This window comes from Rhamphochromis sp. 'chilingali', assembly GCF_963969265.1.
Source record: "Rhamphochromis sp. 'chilingali' genome assembly, chromosome: 3".
In the NCBI taxonomy this organism is placed as follows: domain Eukaryota; kingdom Metazoa; phylum Chordata; class Actinopteri; order Cichliformes; family Cichlidae; genus Rhamphochromis; species Rhamphochromis sp. 'chilingali'.
Window position 1 is genome coordinate 33,791,676 of NC_137931.1, and position 24,870 is coordinate 33,816,545.

General features: G+C 42.5%; 1 protein-coding gene across 1 annotated transcript in view; it reads left to right on the top strand.

Annotated features, from left to right (window-relative positions):
• lpp (LIM domain containing preferred translocation partner in lipoma) overlaps positions 1 to 17,084 on the top strand; it is a 185,657-nt gene extending 168,573 nt beyond the window's left edge. Inside the window, exons 10-12 of the mRNA XM_080877289.1 lie at positions 3,590 to 3,768; positions 7,083 to 7,203; positions 12,185 to 17,084. Coding sequence (XP_080733415.1) covers positions 3,590 to 3,768; positions 7,083 to 7,203; positions 12,185 to 12,313 — 429 coding nt within the window. The 3' untranslated portion in view covers positions 12,314 to 17,084. The remainder of the gene's footprint in view (positions 1 to 3,589; positions 3,769 to 7,082; positions 7,204 to 12,184) is intronic.
• The last annotated feature ends 7,786 nt before the right edge of the window (positions 17,085 to 24,870 follow it).

Genomic DNA, 24,870 nt, shown 5'->3' on the forward strand with positions numbered 1-24,870 from the left:
TGATATCTAGGATGATGTCAGCACCTAGCAAAACTGCAGTATTTAACATGAGATTTAACAGCATTGCAGTCCGTGCAGTCTAAATTAACATCATTTCCCCAAACCTCTGCCTCTGTTCTTGTGGTTTGCAGTGTTATGTTAGGCTGAATTGTGTTGGGAAATTTCCTTTTTTTTTTTTACATTCTTATTTTTTTTCCATTCTACTTGACACAGGAGAAAATTCTTGTATACGTAAGTAACTGTTTCTAACGAAAGGCTTTCTTCTTTTCCCGCTTGATTGACTCATCTTAAGCAATAAAAGGGAGAGAAGCTGCTTGTCAAGGTTCATTAAGTCAGTGGACACCTTCCCTCGGGAGTTAGGAGGGTCAGTGATTTGACTCATAGTTCAACAACAAGTCATTAACTCTCATTCAGTCCATGAAGAGCGCTCAGATGCATGTTTCCTACAAGCTCTTGTTAGGTATCAGAGAGCTACCTTCAACAGAGTGCAGCGATGTCACACGGCGTGGCCGGGCGCCGACCGGCACATTCTGTGACACACATGCACACAGAATCAGATCATCTGTAAATTTGGCCCGCTCTGAGTTCAGCGTGCCAGGTCATAAATGGCGTGTAGCCTCACTGATCTCCAGCCTACCTCCTGTCAGCCCAAGTTGCGAAAGAGAGAGAAAGGAGAGGTGTAAAAATCTGTGTTGCTACGGTTGCAGAGACGATGAACACCTTCAGCTCAACAGTATGCCACATCACATTTCCAGCTGTTTAGCGTTTCATGTGCAAACACAGAAAACACGTCTTTGTTCCCGCATTCTTTTACCTTTAGCTGCTCTTTGCACTTAAACACAGAGACACATTAGTGTTCGCTGGATTCTGAGGAGAGAAGAGCCATGGAAGTTTTCAAGTTTTCAGTCTCGCTTACATTACAGAAATTAAATGGGGGTTTTTTTAGCTTTTTTATTTTCTCGTCAGTATTTTTACAAGTGCAGGCTAATTGATTAATTATCATCAAACCCTCCAGTATTTCTGAAAACTGAGCTGATTGTCACTTGATCCAGTAAAGCTGCAAATTACAAGTGGACTTGAAGCGGAAATTAGTGAAACATTTTCACTAGACAAAAGACTTAATATTAGAGTCCCAGACTTCATTGTGTGTATTTTTTTCTGGTGTGAGCATCTCTTTCTGTCGCCCAACTCTCATGTTCAGAGCGGATCACATGGGACCGCTTGACTCCGTTACGTGCTTTGTTCGCCATCGCAGTTCTCATCCTAACAGACAGCTGTGTCGAACGCCGTTTTGTTAGGCCGTTCCCAAACGGTGAGAAGCTGAGCCGGACTGTGCGAGCTCTCATTTGGTGTTGCCGGAGCACTTTATAGCAAAAGTAAAATGGCTTAAAATGAAAGAAAAATGGGGGTCGCGATTGACTTTAACACACTCTACTCAAACCTCGGTTCAGCAAGAGGCTGTCTGACCTAAATTTACTTTACCTCATCTGCCTAGACATTTGTTTAGCCTTCTGGGCAAACACTTAGAGAAATGTTTGAGGGAGAGAGGAGGAAAAAAAGAATACATATGCTTGAATACATCACATTTAGTCAAGGGAAAAGTAAAACCCGGATATCTGCAGACATATACAGCCCTCTAGTGGCAAACTACAAGGGACCTGAATGTCTGACAGGGAGGGCATGAAGTGATTTATGCAGAATTTCCTAAACCATCTGTGGAAGTCGTGCCCAACCGCAGACCATGAACATTCTCTGTGTTGACATCAGACCCGGTTTTCTGTAACAGACCTTAATAAACGTTACTTAATCCCAAATAACAGGAGTCACGAGTGAATGGGAAAAACAACAGTGGCTGAGCAGAATAAATGAATTGAGGTCATAGAATCTTACCATCAGAGAGAAATTTTGTCTTTTGAGTACTGTACTCATTACAATGGCCCGGAGGAACTGTGTGCTGTGAAATCATATGCTCTAGTTAAGCTAAACAAGGGCAAGGTATTCCCACATGAAGGGCAGATGAGAATAAGTAAGTAGAAATGCAGGCAGATGAGTAAGAGTTGAAGATGGTTTAGTGCTGTTTGGCCCTGGTATCTCCCTCAGATTCTCAGGTTGCAAATATATTCTCCCCCCTCTCTCGATCTCTACCTCTACCTCTCTCTGTCTGTGTGCGTGTGCGAGGCAAACCTCAAGGGCTCAGTGCAGCGAGCTCATTAAAGGCTTTATTCCACTTCCAGGATCGAGCGGGACTGCAATATGGACATTGTTTATACACAAACGTTGCCCTGGGAATAATGTTTATTTCTATTACCATCTTGGAGGGGTGTGGGTGTGGGGAGGGGGGGTACTGAGCATGTCTGCACTCATTGCTTTTCATGAAATAATGCCTCTCCAGGAGTGCCTTGAAGAAACGGCCATTTTTCAAACCACATTTCTCCAGCCTGCAGTCAAGCGTCAGCTGCCCTCCTCTCTTGCCCTCTCGCCCTCCGGTGGCACGCGATCGTGTTACGAGAGCCGTGTCAGGAGCAGTTTAACCGTGCACGTGAACTAATGAGCCTCATTCTGTAAAAGGCTTCTTCATTCATTTGCATACAGACTGAACGTCGGTGTATGTGCTGCACAGCCGGACGGGGGGGGGGGGTTTCGAGTTTACCTCGGCCGAGCGGTCACAGAAGTGTCATTTTAAGCGGCAGAGCCCGGCGGGGCGACTGGGAGGCAGCCGATGACGCAGCGCAGTGTTGCTACACACCCCGAGCTGTGTTTGGAAACACTGAGGCAGCTTGCTACTACAGTGGGAGCCAATGGGAACAGCTGAACCGTGCACTCTTTAGCCCAGTCAAGCGCAAAACAGGGGGGAGGAGGAGAGGGAGGCGGCGAACAGAGAGACAACAGAGATCCAGGAAATGCCTGAGCGAGGAGCAGTGACGGCGGGGCCCATCAAGTCGCACGCAGCCGCATCGGGCCGCACATTGATCACTCTCACATGATATATCCATCCCCCTGTAATTGCATTGCTGTTTAGAGAGGCAGTCGTTATTTATGAAATATTGAAATAACAAATGGTGTCTCCCGGCAGATATTAAGAAGAGAGATGCCACAGATAAGTCAGAGGCAGGCAGCGGCCACGTCTCCCCGCAGGCCGCTTGCCCAGTCGCCTGGCTGCAGAAATCCTGCAGTCATCACAAAGTGGAAATATTTACTGCTCGCACTCTTGCATACGGGAGGATGGAGTGTGGGTGAGGGCAGCTGAAAAATGACTGTGTTTGTGTTTCGAGAGGAGTGCTAATCAGATTCCTTCAGCTTCGGAGGCATTTGAGGACAGCCGAGCTAAAGGTCCCTAGTGTGGATTTATAAGTTGCACAAGCACAAATGGGCACAGAGCCACCAGAAGTGCAACACTGGCGACAGGAAGTTTCTAATCACAGCCTACAAAAACTGGGAGAAAATGCAGGGTTTTCACATTTTCCATGCTGGTGAAATTTCGTAGCCAACTTGTTAACAAGGCCCACTGTAAATGAATCCTCTAAATCACTTCGGTCATCATCAGGTTTGTTGTGTAACCGTGTGGGTGTCTGTGTGTTTGTGTCTACAGAACACCCTTGAGACCTGCACCATCTGCAGTAAGCCCATTATGGAGCGCATCCTGCGAGCTACTGGGAAAGCCTACCACCCTCACTGCTTCACCTGCGTGGTGTGTCACCGCAGCCTGGACGGCATCCCTTTCACTGTGGACGCTTCCAACCACATCCACTGCATCGAGGATTTCCACAAGTATGTAAACAAGTCCCTTTTAGATTTGAAGCGTCACTCATCGCTATATTTGACGTGTACACACGAGGGAAGTTTGCTTTCACTTGTCATACTGTAACGCAGATAAGAGGTCGCACAAAGCTGGTTATAAGTTAACCCAGAGTTTTTTTTTTCTGTATGTGGCGTTAGCAGCAGCTGACCAATTACAATTATTCATAAGTGTAATGGGAGCAGAGTGGCTGATATTACAAGGGAAGATGAATGGGAAACGTATTAAGAGGTTAAGCATATAATACAGGCTGAAAGCAGCACAGCTGCTGCAGACAAAGCAGCAGACTGTGAGTTTGTGTGAAAGGAAAAACGCTGTAGAATAATATAGCATTAAACGCGTGTGCTTTAATCGCTTTGGTCAGGACAACTTTAAAAGATCTGCTATATTAATAAAGTCTGAGTTGTTGTTGTTGTTAGCCAGCAAGGCTAAATGCAGTGTCTACGGCGGATCTATGAATATCATTCGGACACAATAGAATCTGATGGATTATACTGTACTTGAGTATGTCATTAAATGAATGTTTTTTATATTTGTTCCTTCAGCTACAGCCTCCATGGTGTTGGAAACCGTTTCCAGCCAACAGAGACTAAAGCTCCATCTAAGAATCTATATTTCTCACTGATCCTCATCCAGCAATTTTGTGCGTGTTGACCTTTAATCTGGAACATAACCTGCTCCGGTTCACAGCATACAGTAGGTTACCATGGTGATTATACCTCTGAAAGAAGTGAACCACCTTCATAGTACAGGAAAGCCAGGATTAACCTTAAAGGTACCTGGATTAGACAATAGCTTCTGGACAGAAACATGAATCCACTGCAAATGTGCCGTAAACCTTCGTTCCCTCTAACGGCCAACAGGGGGCAACTCCTCTGGATGTAAAACAAAGTACGACTGTATAGACGATTGTGAGAAAATGACCCTTCGTCTCGCTTGATTTTTACCTCGGTGAACTTTTTTCCTAATTTTCCAAGTTTAATGTCTTCTTTAAAAAAGCATTATTTATATTTTTGTAAGTTACTTTCCTATTCTGAGTAAAAAATATATTAGAGCTCTGTGTATTTTAGGACCCGGCTATTTTATGCTCATTGATAATGCGGTGCCCTTTGCTACTGGGTCACTTTCATCCACCATCCTACATTTACCAGTGGGTGATGTAATCCTGGCTACATCCGTCTGCTGTACATGTACGTCAGGAGCTGGTACCAGGTTATCGTGGCCAACAAGGCAACTTAAATGTTTAATGCCAGGGGATGTAATAATCTGTGTCAGGTCAGCACTGATCTTTTGTACAGTCACGGTACAGTTCTTGCTTAAGAGGAGGAGTCATGGATTAGAAGCACTTGTGCTATTTACGGAAGCCAAGCGAGGGGCAGCCAATCAGACGAAAGTGGGCATCTAGCGAGCAGGACTTAAGAGACAAGAACTTAAAAATATGTTGTTGGGGTTTTTTTTTTAACATACGATGCACTGAGGGCTCCATCAGCATTTAACAAACAGAATCAATGTAGAAATGGATACTGATGTTGCTCTCTACCTGCTTGGTGTCCCCGTAAAGATTTCATGAAGTGATAATATATCAGTGTTGTGTTAACAGCTTGTTTAGCAACATACAACACAAGACATGCTGTTTTAAAATCCTTTACTAACTTTTGTAAATTCATGCATTTTTAAAGCTCCTCGTCAGAACGTTAGGGCTTCCTTTTTGGGAAACATTGCAAACAGTTTCACAAATCTAGTGAACTGGATATGTAGACATGAATTTAGTAGTACATTCCTGTCATTGGGTCACCCTCCACTCATTGCATAACTGCTAGCTTCCCAGAAATGTTCCTTCTTTACTCGGTGACCAGAAGGGAAACAGAAGTAAAACGCTGGCTCTTGGCATGAGTGTGCAGCTCTCGGTTTGGGAAGCCCAACGCAAGGCCCGTGTTTAATTTCACGTGACAAGCGTGGCCCTTTGTGTCGAGGAATAGCCACGACGAGAATCTTTCTTTTTCTTTTCTTTTTTGGGCCGTGGTTCCCCAAAGCCACCTAACCTCTTTACTTCCCGATTTACAGACAATGGGTGCACGTGTAGAACAGAAGAACTTTCGGTCATGTGACAGGACCTAGAATCTCACTGCACTTTTCATATCCTCATCAGTTCTATTGTTAGACAGACCTTCTTCCGCTAAAGGCATTTGCAAGTTCAAAGGTTTGTTCTGTAAAACTCACTGAGAGTGTCTGATAAGATTTCTCAGAATGCCCCCTCTATATTTAGTAAATGTAGTTTTCTAGATTTTGTCTACTCTTCATGTTTGAGTGATGAAATAGTTAACCTTCGAGTGACTTCAAATGTGGCAACATTTACGGGCATCAGCCCTAGTGTATATTTTTATGTTCACAGTTAAACCTTTCATAGTTTTTACAGAAATTGTGCCATTGGTATGATAAGTATGATAATGAAAGCTGTGTTTGGATTATAAATCTCAAAATATTTGAGTGTTTATGCACAAAATATTTGAAATATGACACACCCACAAACCAGATGAGTTGAGACTTGGTTTGAAACAGAAGGATGGATGTAATAAAGGATGAAGTTTATCTAAATAAATAGAACTTTACGGTATTTTTTATTTCAGTTTTGTATTAAAATGGTTGAAAACCACAGTTAATGTCATGAGAACGTTTTAGAATATCTTCCGTAAATATTGAAACAGGTTCAACAGTCTATGTGAAGAGCACCACAAAGATCACAACGATCGCAATGATTTAGCCTTTTGGTCGCTTTTTCCTCATTTCTTTGCCTCCCTAAACCGTGACTCGCACATGGAAGCACAAGGCCTGATGGCTGCACCGAAAGCCTGTAAACATTTGCCGATGTGCCCGGCTGTCAGATGATAATCACGGGTTCTTAGATTGAGGGGCTGCACAACGTGAAGTTTGGCGAATACTGGGAGAGCCGACGGTCAAGAAATCATTCGTTTATTTATTAAATCAAGAAAAATGTCAAAGCTTTTCTTAGTTTTAGCCTCTCAGAATGATTTGCTGCTTTTTCTCTGGGATTTCGTGTCACACAAAAGCAATTTAAACTTGAGTTTAGAGATGTCCTTGTTGTACACGTACAGACAGAATGATTAATAGATTAATTCGCTAATGAAAAGAGCCATTAGTTGCACCTCTGCTTGAACCGTGCAGTGAAACTCTGTAAGCTTTGTGCTAATGGCAAACAGTCAGTAAAGGTCACAATGTTGCAGATTGTTCTGAGCTTATTTCTGTTGTTCTTGGTTGTTTTTCACAGGAAGTTTGCTCCTCGCTGCTGTGTGTGCTCTGAGCCTATAATGCCGGCACCGGGCCAGGAGGAGACCGTTCGTATTGTGGCCCTGGACCGTGACTTCCATGTGCAGTGCTACCGCTGTGAGGTACGAGCTCTGTGTGTTTACCAATCCCGTGTGTGTGTGTGTGTGTGTGTCCTCTATAATTAGCAGTGATGGTTCTGAATAATGTTGCACGGCTCCAGGTGACAGTCATTACTGCATAAAGGTATAAGGCATAACGTACACACCGATCCCCCGAGTCACCTTTTCAGCAAGACGAGTGAATCATCCTTCTCTTACCTGCCTCGAAATAGCTTCCCGTCTCTCCTCTGCAAAGTTCACGGACTTACATAGAAACCAATCTGTCAGGCGCTGCTCGCCTGCTTGATAAGCGGCGCTGAGACGTTACGTGCCCGGCTAAAAGAGAAGTAACGTGTCACATTGTCAAAGAGCTGCACCAGCGTGAGCACATAGAGCGTTTGCCAGACATAAAGGTCAAAGCAAAGCAGAGCAGATTAGTTCAGCTGAAGGGGCTCAACAAGAGAAGAATTTTGTCACCAGGGAGCAATGAGTAGATGGAGTTCTGAGTGTGTGTGTGTGTGTGTGTGTGTCTGTGTGTGTGTGTCGGGGAGAGAAAGGAAGGTTGGGTGTAAGCCAGTGTCACAGACAATGGAAAAATAATGCCATAGCATTGTGTGTATCTGTACATTCTGTTTGTTTCTTGGCATGTAAAGAGCGCACACCTCACCACATCTTACCACAACACACAGAAACCAGCTGAAGGCTGCAGTCAGACAACAGAGCTGCACACTAACAGAGCAACATTTGGCATCCCCGGGTTCACGCCGCACGCTTACGGCCCGACTTGGATCGTAGGGAGTCCCTTTTGCATGTCGTGCACGGAATTTGAATGTTTATTCCCACCGAGCATTTAGCATACTTCACAAAATCCTGACACAAAAGCTTGCATGTTGTCCTCCTCGACAGTTTAGTTCTGTGAGCTCAACCAATAGGAGGGCAGTTGCTCAGCTGTGTACACCTGTAAACACGAGCGGAACAGAAGAGGAGTGAAGCTGGTGGTGCAACTCAGGACGAGCTGTGAAATGGCGCTGACAGATCGGTATCGCGCACACTGCTCCAGTTGCCATCGTCAGTTTACATTCTTTTCCTGGATGTCGGCGGTGCCTTCTGCTCAGTGACATCACGCGCATCGTGAAAGAGGTCAAGCGTGAATGACCGAGAAGCAATGTGTAGTTTGTCATGTCTCCAAGTCACAAAAAGGCACAGTTTCACGACTTTATGATTGCCTGATGTGACACAGGGACACACATCATGTGAGCCTGACAACACTGTGTGATAACCGCTGTAACAGAATGTAAAACGATGGTTAATTAAACCGAATAACTGAAAATGAATAGCAAAAATGAGATAATAATGTTGTGTACTGATTATTAGCTATGATATAACTTGTGTTTCAATCATAAATGCGTGCCATAAAAATTAGTTTATAATTAGACGTGTTATGTATTCCTTTTTTTAACTAGAGCATCATTTTTACAGTAGGCAGATAATGTTCACAGATGAAAAAAGAACTATAGATTAAAACTGAATAACAATAATTGTACCAATTATTAAGAGTGGTGTTACCTAATGTTGTAGCATAACAGGAATCTTCAACAGGCGATTTTCAAGTAAGCCTCACAGAGCAGAGCGAGCAGTAAGAACACAAACACAGTCATCTCTCAGGTATTTGTGAGCTTCATGATTAAGAGTGCGTCTGCTCCCAGACTGGATCAATCAGAGCGGAGCTCAGCAGTAACTCGGTGTTACTTTGCTTTGAAAAGGGCCAAACAAGAGCTTAGGCATATTGAAAAAGAACACGCGGAGTCTACAAAATCTCCAAGAATTAACAAGATGTGATACATGAATCAGCCAAGTGCTTCAAAAAGGAAACGATAATCAAAGAATCAACCACAAAAGTCTCTGTCAGGCTGCGCTGCTTTGAGCTAAAAAGGCTAACGCGCTCACAGTGACAAAGCAAACAGGCTTACCATTTTTTTCTGTCTCATTGCTAACTACCACTTCATAAGAATATATATGTCAATATGACATAAACTAAAGGCGCTAGAGTGGAATGTTTTCCTGTTTGATTCGTTTGAGGCGTTAAACTGCATGCTCAATAATCCTGGTAAGGAATTCTCAGAAAGTTGATTTTCTTCATCTGGATGCAACATTTCATCACTCATCAAAGTGACTTCTTCAGCCTTGTAAACATATTACCTTTCTTCAGAATCAGAATCAGAATCAGAAACTTTATTGTCATTGTCATGAGAACAACGAAATTAAGAATGGTCCCCGATCATTGCATCATCCCTAGCAATATCAAAATATAAATAAAACAATAAAATTCAATAAATAAAATAGATAGAATACTTAAAATACTAATAAGATATAACAGTAAAACATTCACATACATTCCCACACACATGCTTCAGACCGTGCATAGATTAACACAAGAGTGGCGTGATGGACATTTTTTTGTAGTATTCAGATGTGTTATTGCAGTTGGATAACAGCTGTGTTTGAGTCTATTAGTCCTTGCTCTGATTGCCCTGTACCGTCTGCCTGAGGGCAACAGTTCGAACAGGGAGTGGCCAGGATGTGAGGTGTCTTTTATGATGTTTTGGGCCTTTTTAAAACAGTGGGCGTTGTGTAGAACTTCCAGTGTGGGGAGAGGGCAGCCAGTGATCTTTTGGGCGGTGTTAATGATCCCTTGGAGTGCTTTCCTCTGAGCCCCTGTGCAGCTAGTGTACCAGATGCATATGCAGTAAGTTAGAACACTCTCAATGGTGGCTCTGTAGAAGGACACCAGCAGTTTCTGTGTGATGTTATTCCTCCTGAGAATTCTCAGGAAGTACAGTCTCTGTTGGGCCTTTTTCAGCAGCTCGGAGGTGTTCACACTCCAGGAAAGGTTCTCCTCTATATTGACTCCCAGGAAGCGGAAGCTTGCCACCCTTTCTACACAGTCCCCATTTATGAATAGTGGTTGGATCTCTACCTTTTTCCTTCTGAAGTCTATTATGAGTTCTTTGGTTTTTGAAGTGTTGAGGAGGAGGTTATTGGCCTTACACCATGACGTCAGCTGCTCCACCTCGTCTCTGTACGTAGACTCGTCTCCCTTGGAAATGAGCCCCACCACTGTGGTGTCATCTGCAAATTTCACAAAGATGTTGCTGTGGTGGCGAGGAGTGCAGTCATGTGTGTAGAGAGAGTAGAGCAGTGGACTGAGCACACAGCCCTGGGGTGAGCCAGTGCTGAGACTCAGGGCTGAGGATGTGTGATGGCCAACTCTGACTCTCTGTCTACGGCCCGAGAGGAAGCTATTGATCCACATGCAGGTGCTGTATGGAAGCCCCAGGTCTTGTAGCTTGGCCACCAGTTTGTGTGGAAGGATGGTGTTAAAAGCTGAGCAGTAATCCACGAAGAGCATCCGCACATAGCTACCATGCTCTTCCAGGTGAGTTAATGCAGCATGGAGTGCTGTGGCTACAGCGTCTTCCGTGGATCGGTTTGCTCTGTAGGCAAACTGGTGTGGATCCAGGCTGCGGGGCAGGGCTGCTGTGATGTGTCTGCGGACCAGCTTCTCAAAGCATTTCATTACCACTGGGGTGAGTGCCACCGGTCTGTAGTCATTCAGGCCGGTGATGTGGGGCTTCTTAGGCAAGGGGACTATGGTGGAGGACTTCAGGCAGAGTGGGACAGTCACCTGTGCGAGGGATTTGTTGAAAATCCTGGTGAAGATCCCAGCCAGCTGTCCTGCACAATCCCTCAATATTCGACCTGGCACACCATCAGGACCCGCCGCCTTCCTCGGGTTAACAGCCTGCAGCATGCGCCTCACCTCGTGCTCTTCCAGGGTGAGGGTGGTGCTGCTATGGGTGGCGTGTTGCTGCTGTGGCTCCAATACCTCCGGTACCCTGGTCTCAAAGCGGGCAAAGAAGATATTCAGCTCCTCTGCCAGCTCCAGGTCACCGTCCGCAGCTCCGAGATTGATCTTATAGTTGGTTAGGTGCTGGATGCCTTGCCACACCTGCCGGCTGGTATTACTCTTCAAATGGTCCTCGATCCTCCTCCTATAGTCCCCCTTTGCCTCTCTGATGCCTCTCTTATGAAGTCATGCAATTTGGTTACATGCTCCTTTCGTTGCCATCTTTTTAGTTTATCTAAAAAGATGTAAAATTCCATAAAAGCTGTTCGAATAAATTTGGATCTATTGAGCTTTTCCTAAATTTCCTACGCTCCATAAATCTCCATAAGTACTTATAATCCCTGTGAACCAAACACACACTCACTGTTGGGAATGTTGCATTACGTCATTGAGTGGGAATAACCCTAATATGGACGTCTCAGGCACGGAAGCTCCGCCCACAAGTTCAAGAGGGGCAGCCAATCAGAAAAAAGTGGTTTAAAGGGGAGCAGGCTAAAACTGCTTTTTTTTTCACACAAAATTGAGTTTTACTATGAATGAGGATTATTTCTTATTGTAAAAGCTTCAAAAATAAAAATATTTTCTCCACTCAAATCATTCTCACTGTAAGTAAAAACACAAGAGCACACTTTGCATTAATACCCGTGACAAAGAAAGGAGCCGGAACACAGAGAAATAGACAAATATCTGATGCTTCCACTCCTGAAAGAGACGAGCTGGAATACATTTATATTAGAATCTGTAAAAGAGGACACACATTTTGCAATCATACTTAGAAAAATTGTTCTGCTTGAAACACTTTTACAAGGGGGGAAAAAAAGTCTGAATTTAAATCCTTGAAAGATTGGGAGTTAAGCCCAACTGTGTCTGAGTACTAACCAGTTGTTTCCATTCAGACTCACCAACTGGCAGAGAACCGTAGCACAGGCTTTTCTGCAGAGAAGCTCCCGTAACGTGACACTGGCTGAGCTTTTAAATAGCAGTACATGTGTCGTTTAGAGCCTGAGTGCAGAGAGGAGGGTGAATGTGTCTGACCGGTGAGCGTGGATAATGACCCCGTTTGTGTTTGTGGACTAACGGACTATCTGTGTCCTGCAGGACTGCGGCTCCCTACTCTCGGAGGGGGATAACCAGGGCTGCTACCCGCTGGATGGACACGTGCTCTGCAAAAACTGTAACACCAGCCGCATCCAGGCCCTCACCGCCAAGGCCACCACTGACCTCTAAACAGCTAAACTGTGATAACCCGGCCCTCGCTCGCTCTTTTGGTTTCTTGCAAACATCCACAAAAGCCTGCATTCCTCATTTACATATATATGGCTCTATATAAATGTTCACCTTAAGTAACAAAACATACTGTGGCATCACATTCACACGCTCACATATAATTATTTACTCTGTACGATCACTGCAGAAGAGTTTTTCTTATTTAAAGTTTTCTTCCTGTAGCTTAACATAAAGAGAGGAAGACATGGGAAGCAACTGCTCTTCCTCAGTCTGAAGGTTTAAAAAAAAGGATCTCTAAAGCTCACTGAAAGAGGGTTTAGTTATAATTATATTATATTGCATTATTTTATTGTAAAAATGCTAAGCTAGCTGGTTCATCATTTAACTCTAAGCCATAGAGCTTTTACGCATTTCCTACAATTTTTGCACTGCTACTTTAAATCTAAATCCGTCTACAATATACATCACCACCCCTGTTATCCTCCTGTTATCGTATTTATCACCAGCACATATCTTTTAGCTAGGTTGCACGTGCATGCACGGGCCCATAATGTTCCTCTCCGACTTCTTTTTCTGATCTAAAACACGAGCAGGACGTGCAAAATGTTTAATATGTTTACTGTGCAGGTGAAGTTGTGGATGGATGTCAGTGTGCGCGTGTGTGACTGTAGCTTTAGCAGTATTTTTAGGAAAAACGTGTTTGTTTTTCTGCAGGACAAATCAGAGTACAGTACACAAAATGGGATGAAATTACCCAACGAAGGCTTTCAAAACAGCTCTGCATAACTCCAAAAAGCGAATCTAAACTGCCATGTTTGTATGTATTTCCACGTTATTTAGAGTAAACTGCTCTGTACTGCAGGAATGATAAACAGTTATTTCTGCTGTTGAGAACAAAAAACCACACCTCCTTTTTAGCACAATATTTTCCTTTCAGCTGGATATTCTTTCATGCATATGGTTGATTATTTTCCATTTTGGCCTGAGCAGCACAATCATATAAACACAACCTTTGTGTTGAGTTTAATTCTTGTTTTTGTTTTTTTTCAGTGTATAATTGTGTAACTTGCCCCTTTTTAACGACCATAGACAAAAGCAGTGATTGTTCTTTAAGCAGTCTCACAGAAATAAAGAATATTCCATGCCTATGCAATTTTTAATGTTAATTGCATCGACACTTTATGAGAAATTTTATGATTTAAGGAAATATTTTACATGTACAGATGTGATCATAAGTGTCCTTATTGTAACCCTGTAATCAAACTGTGTGTCTCTGTGCGTCTCTGTGCTTTATGTCAGTGCTGATTGTTTCATTAACGCTCATCTTTTATATTTGCTGTTTGTTTCAAAGTTGATGGACAAAGAAGGGACCGTGAGAGTTTCCCAAAAATAACTGATTATGTTATTTGCTCGATCCAAGAGCGATGGACCAGAAGCTTTAGAGCTTAATCTGAGGGTTCATTCCGATGTTACAGCAGTACTAGGTGAGTTTAACGTACCTTGTGGAGTATGACTTTACTGTTTATCGCAAAAAACGACAATCAAAACACAATAAAGACGTCAGGCAAAGAAAACGGCTTCAAAAAAAGACCACAAAGAAGCACACAGTGTCTACACCGAGATACAGAGTGACACAAAACAACTGCAAAGACAAAGAAGACCACAGAGAGGCACACAATGATGGCACAGATATGCAAACATTCCAGCAAAATTATATAAGACAAGTATAAAGACTGTAAAGAGGAAAACAAAATGGCTTGGCTCCAAAGAAATTGTAAGTAACTACAAAGAAACTACATAAACCCTAAAAAAAATAGAAATGGTGAAAAAATGCCTTAAAAAAGACCAAGAGATAAACAAAAATTAAAAATGAAAAGAAAACTGTTTCCCCACCCAACCAAAAAACTGAAACATGCAACATGGTAAATGGCCTGTATTTATATAGCGCTTTACTAGTCCCTAAGGACCCCAAAGTGCTTTACATATCCAGTCATCCACCCATTCACACACTGGTGATGGCAAGCTACATTGTAGCCACAGCCACCCTGGGGCGCACTGACAGAGGCGAGGCTGCCGGACACTGGCGCCACCAGGCCCTCTGACCACCACCAGTAGGCAACGGGTGAAGTGTCTTGCCCAAGGACACAACGACTGAGACTGTCCGAGCCGGGGCTCGAACCGGCAACCTTCTGATTACAAGGCGAATGCCCAACTCTTGAGCCACAATCGCCCCAACATGACAAAACAAGTAAAAAGAATTTTTTTTAAAAAGACATAAAACGACAACATGAAGTGAAAAATTTCCAACAAGAAGCAACAAAAAGACAAAAAAAAAAAGCTGTAACGAGATGTAGCGTGACGACAAAGTGACAGAAAACTGCTAAAAAGACGAGACGAGAAAAATCCAAGCAGATGCACATGACCACAAACACGTAAAATGACAACAGAGAAATCCAAAGCGCAGCTCTGCAGCCACAAAAACAGTGACGACCAGCTACAAGCTAGCAGAACATGAGGTTCATACGAACATTCAGCTGTTTTGTCAGAAGAACAAAAGTGAAACTTTATGTTGATTTGTTCTTAGAAAATCTCCACATGGTACTTTGAAACTACAAGTAACTACAAGTTGCAATGCTTTGCTAGTTTATTAGCTGGAGCTAACCGAGGCGCATTATTCCCGAGGCTCGATCAGAGAAGTTCATTCTAACTTTAAGAGAATTCGTCTCCTCTTTCCTGTTTTCCTTACACAACATTTAGTCCTGTTTATTGCCTCTGATCTCTATTTACTACATCAGATGTAATCAGTGCGTCCTGTTACAGCAGAGTTTCAACCAGGGTATCGCGTTGTAAAGACGACTGTGCTAATAAGGTGAACGAAGAATTCACCAAACCTTTACTGTCGCAGATTTTCTTTTTTTTTGCTTGTTTATTTGTTTGTTTTTTAACTTAAAAATTGACTAAGCTTTCTATTTGGAATTGAGCGGGGTATTTAAAGTTGAGAAGGTGGAAGCTGGTTAGGCAGTTTACATTTGGTACTAGCTCACATGCCTGCAGCAGGAACGGAGCGAGGGCTGGTTCTCTGAAAAGGTTAGGCAACATAAACTTCACGTCCTCAGGACATTTTCCATCAATATTTGGAGCGCATTGCTGTACGCAAAAGGTCCATCGGTCATATACAACCCCCCCCCCCCAAAATACAGTATTTTTACAGTTCAGTAAGCAGCGAGTGCACTGCTTCAACTAAAAACCTGTAATCTGTCCTAAAGATCTTTAAAAATGTCTCCACGGTGTCGCTGAACTGTTTAGAAGCAACGTCTACAGTCATCTTGAGTATCGCAGCTTAATTAGTTAGGCGGTGATTAAGAGAACTAAAGCTGGGACAGTCGGGTCTGTTCTTCTGTCTAGTAACTGGAGATTTATTCTCCTGTTTTTTTACTTCTAATACTTTGGGAAAATATACCACAATGAGACTACAGCTGGGATTCATGCTGCGTTAGCATGTCACTTTATCTGTGGCCCTTGTTTGGATAATCAGGCGTCAGTATTAAAGATGCACTGAGACTTTTACACGTGAAACAGCAGCTGACCTGCAGCTCGTCGGCAGTGGACGTGGCAGCTGTGCATTTCTCCCACGGCCTTCTGTTCTGAGTCAGGCTGCAGTTAGTTAAACATTTTAGTTTCAGCCTCTGTTTGCTGTACTTTACTGTAACAGCTGCTACTCCATTCATATTTTAGGAATATTTGAAAACAGAAAATACACATCTATAATAAAATTGGGCTGTGTAGAAAATATGATGCATGCCTCGACAGCGTTCAGTAAGTGGATGTTACAGACGTCAACAAATCCGCCAAAGCAAACTTCCCAACGTGACAGCAGTTCAGCGTAAAATCAGGAATTCTTTCAGATCTTCGGTGCATGTAGGGGTTGAAGTGACAGTAGATACCTTCCTGCCACTCCTTCCCTCGCACCGCTGTCACAAAGACTGGATTGCCCTCCATTTAAGAATCATCCACTGTCGCGAAGCTAATGAGTACGCAGGTTTGGGTTGGTGGTATTTCTACTTTGTAAGAATGCCGTCCGAGGTTCGCTCTCGCTCCCCCTCGTCGCCTTCTCTGCCTCCGTCGAACAGCGGAGCTCTTGTTTTGCCAGGAGGTTTCCAGAGTTATTCCAGCTGTGGCACAGACCACCGTGTCAGCTGCTCATGAAAATCCGCTGATGGCTACCAGGAAAACAAAATTACTGCCGCCCTGTTTTAATTTAGCGCTATCAAACTTTTGCTTTACCAGGAGATTTTGTAACCTCTGGCACACAGAAGGAACCAGTCTGCAGTGTTGGTGTTATTATTCTACAGACATCTACATTTTTCAATAAATCTTTACATCAAAATTTCTCTGTTGATGATCTAATGATGTCTTTAACACCTGATTAAGTAGCATAAGTGAAAGGTGCAGATAATCAACACCAGACTGTGCCGTTCCCGTCATTTCTTGGAGCATTTTAGCATCTTTGGGCTCGTTGTTTTGAGCTGAAGATGCTAAAATGCAGTACTTTCATGTTCTCAGCCAGCAGCGCGTTTTCTTTGAAGTAGCTTGGATAAAAACCATTTCACTTTTCCAACAAGTCACTCTGGGGCGTCTAGCTGCAAAATACCACAAGACTTCATTCAGGAAACCAAAACAGCTAAAAGGCAAATGAATGTTGGACTTCCATTTGCCTGGAATCTGACTCCAAACTGCACTGCACTCGTCCATCACTGTCGTTTGCTATTTTCCTCAACAGAAGAAGAAGCTGTATTATCTAGATAAGGCCTTTACATTAAAAGGATGTAATGCACTCACAAAGCAGTAAACAAATAATATGACTAGTTATGAATGATTTCAAGTTGGTTTATTAGCACATGTTTTCTGCTCAGCATACCCTGGTCTGGTCCATGTGCACAGGTAAATCTCTGCTGATGCGCTGAAGCTGTGTCAAACTCATGTATTGGTTATTTTTATGGTTGGTCTTTGAACATGTTACGCTTCCTTTCATTGGAGCACATATGATGCAAATCCTCTCATAAAGAAAACTGTTTCATAAGTGAATTTGTTCGCGTTGTCTGCCGTCGTAGCCCCGCCTGTAAAGTGCCTTTGGCTGAGCAGTATTGAATCACCTTACTCTGACTGTGTATTTCATGTTTCCTCTTTCACCTCAAAGAACTTCACTTCTTTACCTGTTTTTTTTTTTTTTTTTACCAAAGTAAATAAAGACTATCCCCTTTGTAGATGTCTCCATCAGGTGCTTAAGGCTGCAGCCGCTCCCGAGTTTTAACTCACCTCGTATAGCCCGAGCCGCTATTTTGAGTAAAGCATCTGTTCTTGATCTTCTGAAGGGACTTGATGTAGTCTTTTTGTTTTTTTCTTTCTTCCTTCAATAAAAGCTTTGCAATAGCAACACGTCTCTGTGTCTTGCTTCCTTTTGTTGTGTTTTGTTTAATTATATGAAAAATTTTAAACCTCTATCTCTGATTCGGGCCCGTCCACCCCCTCCCCCGCCGCCGGTTAACACTTGGCCTTTCGGCTCCTGGTCCGGTGGATTGCCCAGGTAATGAGCTCGTTCTCTCTGTCTTCTCCTCGTGCCACCTGTTGGTGACTTCCTCTGCACTGTACCTGCAGATGAAAGAGATTTATCCCCAACAAGTAAAAGCCGTGACTACTTGAATCACTCTCTCTTCAGTAGCAGCTAATGCACCTGCTTACATGTCTCCCCAAACAGTCCTTAGCTGGAATCACCAGCCTAAAAGAAATCTTACATTTGCAACACTCTTTTGTGTATAACTGAGACTGTGGTTTAATTACACCAGCACTGTGTCACAGTCTCTCTCTTTTTTCTTTTTTTTTAGGGACACAATCAGCAAATGCACTCGACTATGAAGTATGCTCACTGCTGGGATCAACTTGATGGAGTTGTTAGAATAATTTAAAGACCTGTTTTTTTCCTCTTCTTTTTAAACTGCCACCTTTCCAGGACCCGCTTGATTTAATCCTTTCCATTTGTCATCTTTACTTGTGAGTTGCAGATCAGCAGTAAGTCGCTGAGCACTTTATTCCCTTCTTGCAGACTGCAAAATTGAAATGGTACGAACGAGGCGATCCGCCTGCAACACTAGAAGGCCCTCACGCGGGGTTTCTTCTGGTCATTGACGACTGATGTACATGAGAATGTGAAAGCAAACAGAGGCTGTTTATCCACAGCTGGCCTGATGCTGACAGTAAATACTGCGGTTATATCATCGGATTGTTTGCACTCCAGACGCGAGCTGTAAACTGGAGAGTACTCACTCATCCCCCCCCCCCCTTCCTATGCTAGCAAACTGAAGAATTTGACATGCCAGCAGTGTGGAGATTTCCTCGTAATTTTTTCCTAAATATGCTGCAGGCGATCCTGTGTGTGTGGGTGTGTGTGTGTGTGTCTGAGGGGGAACGAAGGCCCCCCCAGCAGTTTAACCGAGGACTTGCTTTACTGCACATAAATCTGGTGTTTACTAACAAATTGATGAGTGATGGGCCCTCCAGCCAACATGATGTACCCTCCAATTTCTTCTTCTGCATAAGAAATCCGGCGTCAAGTCTCCGGGGGCCAGCTCCAGCATTTTTGAATGTCTTCTTCTAATACGCAGAATTATGCCCTGATTTATTTACCGGGAAGCAGAGATGAGCATGAGGGAGCAAAATGGGCCGCTATCACGCATAATCTTGCACACTCTCGATTTAAATGAAGCTGTCATATGGTCAGATTTACATAACATTACAATGTGGGCCGACATCACAGCGCTCTGAGCTTAATGTTATTAGCTTTAAAGTGAATTCCCACTGTGCATTTGCATCAAGAGCATTGATTTTGTGTGTCCTTGACTTGGCTAAAGGCAGTGATGTAATCACTGAGTCAGTGTTGCTCTGGGTAAAACTTTGACAGATCACTCTGAGACACAAATCCGAGCTGTCCCAGTGTGCACGCTGAAGGAAACCGTTATTAGTGCCTCTTGATCTGTAACTGGCTGCGAGCATCCAAGGACTGGCCAAGGTGGTCACTGGGTGCGAGGGCGCCGGCCAACTTTGTGTGAAGAGAAGCTGCAATTATTGGAGTTGTTTAAAAGTCTCTATTAAAGCCACGGAAAATATCAAAGCAAACTTTTTCCCTGTTGATGTGCCTGTTTTGTACAGCAAAAGCCTGACTATTGCATGACTCATTCATGAGTGAACAATAAGCATCTTAAGTGCCATTATCCGTGCGGCAGAGTTTCTAAAACAACTGCAATCATGTAAAATGGAAACGTCTCCTCTGGCGGTAGCTCTGTTGTACAAGCATCACTCAGACTCGTTTATATCTCCTCTGTTTGTTTCCTCTAATGCTCGGCTACTGAGCAATACCGCGCTCCAGACTGGAGTCTTTTTGTTAATCCATTAACATTTAATACTGCTCACCAAATGTAATTTTAAGACAAAAAAAGGTTCGATAAACTACTTGTGTGCTGTAAAACAAGAAGTTAGGCTGATTAGAGCGATTTATCATGAAGTTAATAGCTTCATCATAGACTGTATGTAAAAGATGATGTAGCTGTAGCTGTTTTGAAGCTTTGGTATTAGCTTTATGGCAGATTGGAGTGAAGCCAGGGCTAGCTTGCTTGGGTTACCAAGTTTCATCTGAGGTAGATGCTAGCAAATTGGCACTAAACAACAGACTAATGAAATCTTTGCGTATCACTCACCAAGACTGGAGCTCAGACGTCTTCGATGGGCTGTTAGTACAATTAACGGGACAACAGCCGTATTATTGGTTAGATAATTGCATTAAAAACAGTCCAGATGTCCAGTCCAGGCAGTGAATCAGCCTAGAAGACAATCCCACACTCAGAACGGCCCTGCCCATTCTAAACATAAAAAAACAAATGTTTAAGCATCATTCACCTTTTTGGTGTAGATCAATCTCAGGAGTTAACATTGCCCTGGTTCCCACCTTATACTCTATATGAAAAGTTATCATCCTGATGCAAAGAGTTGGGGTTTTTTGTTATTGTCTAATATCAGCTTTTTGAAACCAACCGTCACCAGCAGGGGGCGGGACACTACATGCTCATAGAGCAGTGACTCATCAGTCACATGACAGGCCGCCCTGCAGCATGCCCTGTGTTACCCTCATTTTTGACTCTAATAATAATAATAAGAATAATAATAATAATATTGTTTTAAGAGCATGTTCTCCACCTGGTGTTTTCTCCGGGTACCGCGGCTTCCTCCCGTAAGCGCAGTTAGTAGACTACGTGTGAATGACTGTCTTTTTCTCTGTGTTAGCCCTACAACACAACTGGTGACCTGTACCTGAATCTTGCCCTGTGGCAGCTGGGATAGTCTCCAGGCCTACATGACCCTGATTGAATAAGAGGAAGAAAATGAATGGTTAGCTGTTGTATTTACCAAGACTCGCATCCAGAGAATGAAATCATGATCACCATCAGATCAACTGAGTACGTTTGAAGGGCACTGAGAGACTTTTCCTACAGAAGAGTCGCCCCCTGGTGGCTAATAGGGGAAAAAATATTAAAAGATTTCGGGCACTTCAGAAAATGGCTTCAAGGTAAGAAAATATCATCCAGCTTCCACATAATGCCTATGTGTGTTCCCAGACTCTTTTATTACCCAGTTCCATTAGCACACATTAAATTTCCTGCTGTGTGTGTTGCGGAATTTGAAATTTTCAGGGCTAAAAAACACATTTTACTGCTGTCATAAACTGGACTAAACACATTGAAACACTTGGACATTTAAAGATCCTGGGGCAAAGTCCGATTTTTGATTATCGCAGTTCTACGACAAACTCTGAGCATCAACATTAGGGTTACTGGGTTAAAATATGAAAATCCTTTTAAAATAGCGGAATTACAGATGAGCTAGAAGATGAGCCTGGTATTAAAATTTGGGTAAAAAGGAGACAAAATGAACCTCTATATGATAAGAAAGTTCATTGAAATTATGATGTATTCCATGATCCTGATGCTCAGACCTCAAAATCATGATTGCAAAACACCCCTGATTTTGTCTGTGGATTCTGGCACCTTGAGTGCATGTAAAGTGAATTTGGTTGTGGTTTTTAATAGAACATAAATGTGTTTGTCGGCCCAGAAACTTTCATGTTTATATCTCCTGTACTTGGTTAGTTCTGATGAGTTGTGAGGGCTCAGAAATGCTGAAATTTCAACCCACTGGTTATTTTACTTTAAGGACCTTTGCTCAGAGAATGGCAATATGAAGATAAAATTTTACACGACTTATTTAAATATGCAAAAGCTATTGTAAAAAGAAACTCGGCTGATTCTTAATCTTTTCAGATTTGGTTCATTTTATACGGAATGACCCAATCTTTGCAAAACCCTTCCCAAGCTTGACCTGTATCTCTACTGTGTGCACGCTGAGACACAAACGACAGGTAATAGAGCCGCAGAGGCAGCGTCTTTAAAATAAATGCTTAGAAAACATTTAAAACTTGGACTTCAGTGTGCAGTCCACCCACTAGAGATTATGTTCTGATCCAGAGGTTACAGCGGCATTGCTTTCATCAATTTAGAGCCTTCTTTTTTTGCCACTTTTAATTACAGCTCTTGCAAATCAAGCCAATAATGCAAGGACAAGGGTCAACTCATTAATATGTACTTAATGCTGTGTTACCCCAAGGCTTTTATCGCCATACATTATATATTGGATTCGTTTTTTATTATTCTCATCCAAATGTAGTTTCAGTCTCTTCTCACTGTTTTAGCTGCTCACCAATTTCTGATTTTATAGGGTGGAAAATGAAGTTGACCTCTTGACCTCGCAGTACACGGCAACAAAAGCAGAGAGGTTCTCCTTTAAATGTAGTCTGACCTTATTGACTGCAGCTGAGAGCATGCCAGGATTTTCTGTTATCACTTTAAACCCGAACATGAAATCAGAGCCGTGAACCTGCTCCTTTTGTTTAATTCGCAATGTATGTTTTCTAGTATGAAAAGGTAATGATGCAGCTGCTGCTTGTTGGCCTGTGCCGCTCAATCACCCAACCCTCGCAGTCTGTCAGGCTCGAGCTGAACCCACCGAGTCGAATCCATTTATATGCAGCGCAGAGGGAAGCGTTCAGATCCGGATAAATCCTCAGACTTTACTGACTTAATGTAGGTGCGTTTCTCCAGCTCCACTGAAAGGTAAAGCAGTTCTCATGATTTAAGGCGCTCTTTGAGCTGTCACCTCTTGACCTGAGGGTAAGTGGCAGAGAGGCGTCCGTGGATTTAATGCAAAACCTTGTGTCTCGGTGTGAACTTTCATTCTCACACTAAAGCGGGCCGACTGATTAAGCCAGCTGACGAAATCTGAATGCTGGAACAGTGGACGCAAAATGAAAACCACTTTCTTGTTTCCTTGACGGTGGGATCGTTGAGTGCTACCAATTATACTTTAAACTCCACAGATAAGATTTTAATAGGTACGGAGCTGAACGTTTCCATGTGAACCAGGCGTGCTTTTTGTGCTTACAAACAGGAGTGTGTCATATCAGGTAACGACTTCACGAGGGGAAAAGATTTCGGTAGCGTATAGGTCGGTGCTTCCTACCTATTTTTGTCTGATGTACCCCCACGTAGATGACGTCACCTTTATCCAAACCACCAGTCACGTTCCTGATATGTTCATCTTAGTCAGAGGCGATGATTACATCTGGCCAGAAAAGCTGCTGCTGTTGGAGGATGTTCTGAATTCAGGTGATTTTTTTTTTTTTTATGTATATACGTATAGACTCCAAGAATAAAATATGAAGCTAAAAATGAGCAACATAGCCGTCCTTTAACCATTTTTGTGTGTTTCAGCCACTACTCATCACCTCAGCTACTCTTCTAGCTACTTGCCCCCCCACCGCCAGTTCATTAAGTACACCCCTGAAATTGAATGTGATGCAAAACAACAGCTCAGCTGTAAATTTCTACTTTTAATGACATTCTTCATTTTTACATAAAGGGTGTTTGTCATGTACTCGCACTAAAATGTTCCTAATATTTTGCCCTCCTTATGTATGTTAATTTGAAACACAAAATATTAGAACTTCTAATAGAAAACTGTTAAACTGGTTTATTTTAACAACAATTTGTTTAAATACGTGATACTAACAATCCACTTATTGCTATTAGTGAATTAATGCTGCTAAAGCTAATTTTATGCATCAGCTGAACCTTAGCTAGCCATCCTAAATGTTTTTGCTAGCCCACTGTCTCGTTTTCATGCATTCCAAGTGACACAAATTTAAACATATAAAATTGTATAACACTGTGCTGCCAGCATAATTACTTTTTTTCATAATTATCATTGTTTTATCATTTTTTAAAATTATTATTATTGTTATTACACAGTCTTTCCATATAAGCCTAATAAGCTGCAGAAGTAAATCCCAGGGTAGGTGTAGCATTGGTTCATGTTTGTAACTTTTTTTTAAATTTCACGAGTTTTAAAGCAGATTTCTTTTTTTAGTGGACGGTGTGTTAAATACTCACATTTGTTGATGTTATCTAAACCAGCTCAAGTCAACTCTGGAAATTCAAATGAGCAAATTTTAATCTTTTTTTTTTTCCTTTGTTTAAGTCTTACACGTTTGCCTGTTGTAAGCTGCCAGAGAAGTTACGCTTACTCTGGCTCACGAGCTTTTGGTGAACGTGTGTTTGAGGCGCCTGACTCCTCTCAGAAATCAGACCGTGCTGCAAACTTCAGACGTCAGAGTTTAACCGTTAAGCCCAAATGATGAAACGAGATGCCTCTTGATCACTCCTGCCTCATTTTTGTATTAGAATTTCTCTCTTAACATATCACCCATGTGATAATCACACTTTAACAAGATAACATCAAATTCTAAAATTATCTCAGTTGCCAGCTCCCAAGCTAATGCCTTTCTTTCAGCTATAGAAAACCTTTCCCGTCTTTGTAGTATGAACTTGTGTAGACATTCTGTGCATGAAGCTTGCACGAAGACGGACTAGTATATCTTATTTGGATGCAGTCCTTTCATGGGAATATTGAATAAGAGTCTTGCAAGCCTGTCACACAGCCAGATTAAGAATTAACAAGTGTACAGTATCCATCTGTTATTTCCAGTAAAGCTTAATAATGTGAATTTTTACCAAAGTAAATGTTTAAATCAATGAAAGATTGAACAGCTTTGATGAATGCGCAGCCACAGAAATACCCAAGACATGTCTGTATGTTTTGCAAAATTCAAATTAGAGGGTGAAGGGTAGAGAGAAATTGGCTATACCCATGTGGCCTCAATAACTTACACTGCTAGGAAAAAAGAATAGGTTTTTTTTTTAAATCCCAGGACTGAGAATTATTTGATCACACATAATAAGTCCAGCCACAAATGCTATTAAAACTTAAAACTGGGATTCTTTGGACACAGAACAAAGGCAGTGGAAACACAAGTGATAAATTATTCACATCAAACCAGTCGCCCCTCCCTCCCTCCCTCATCACGGTTTTGCTCAGACACTCCAAACTCATCCAGCTCC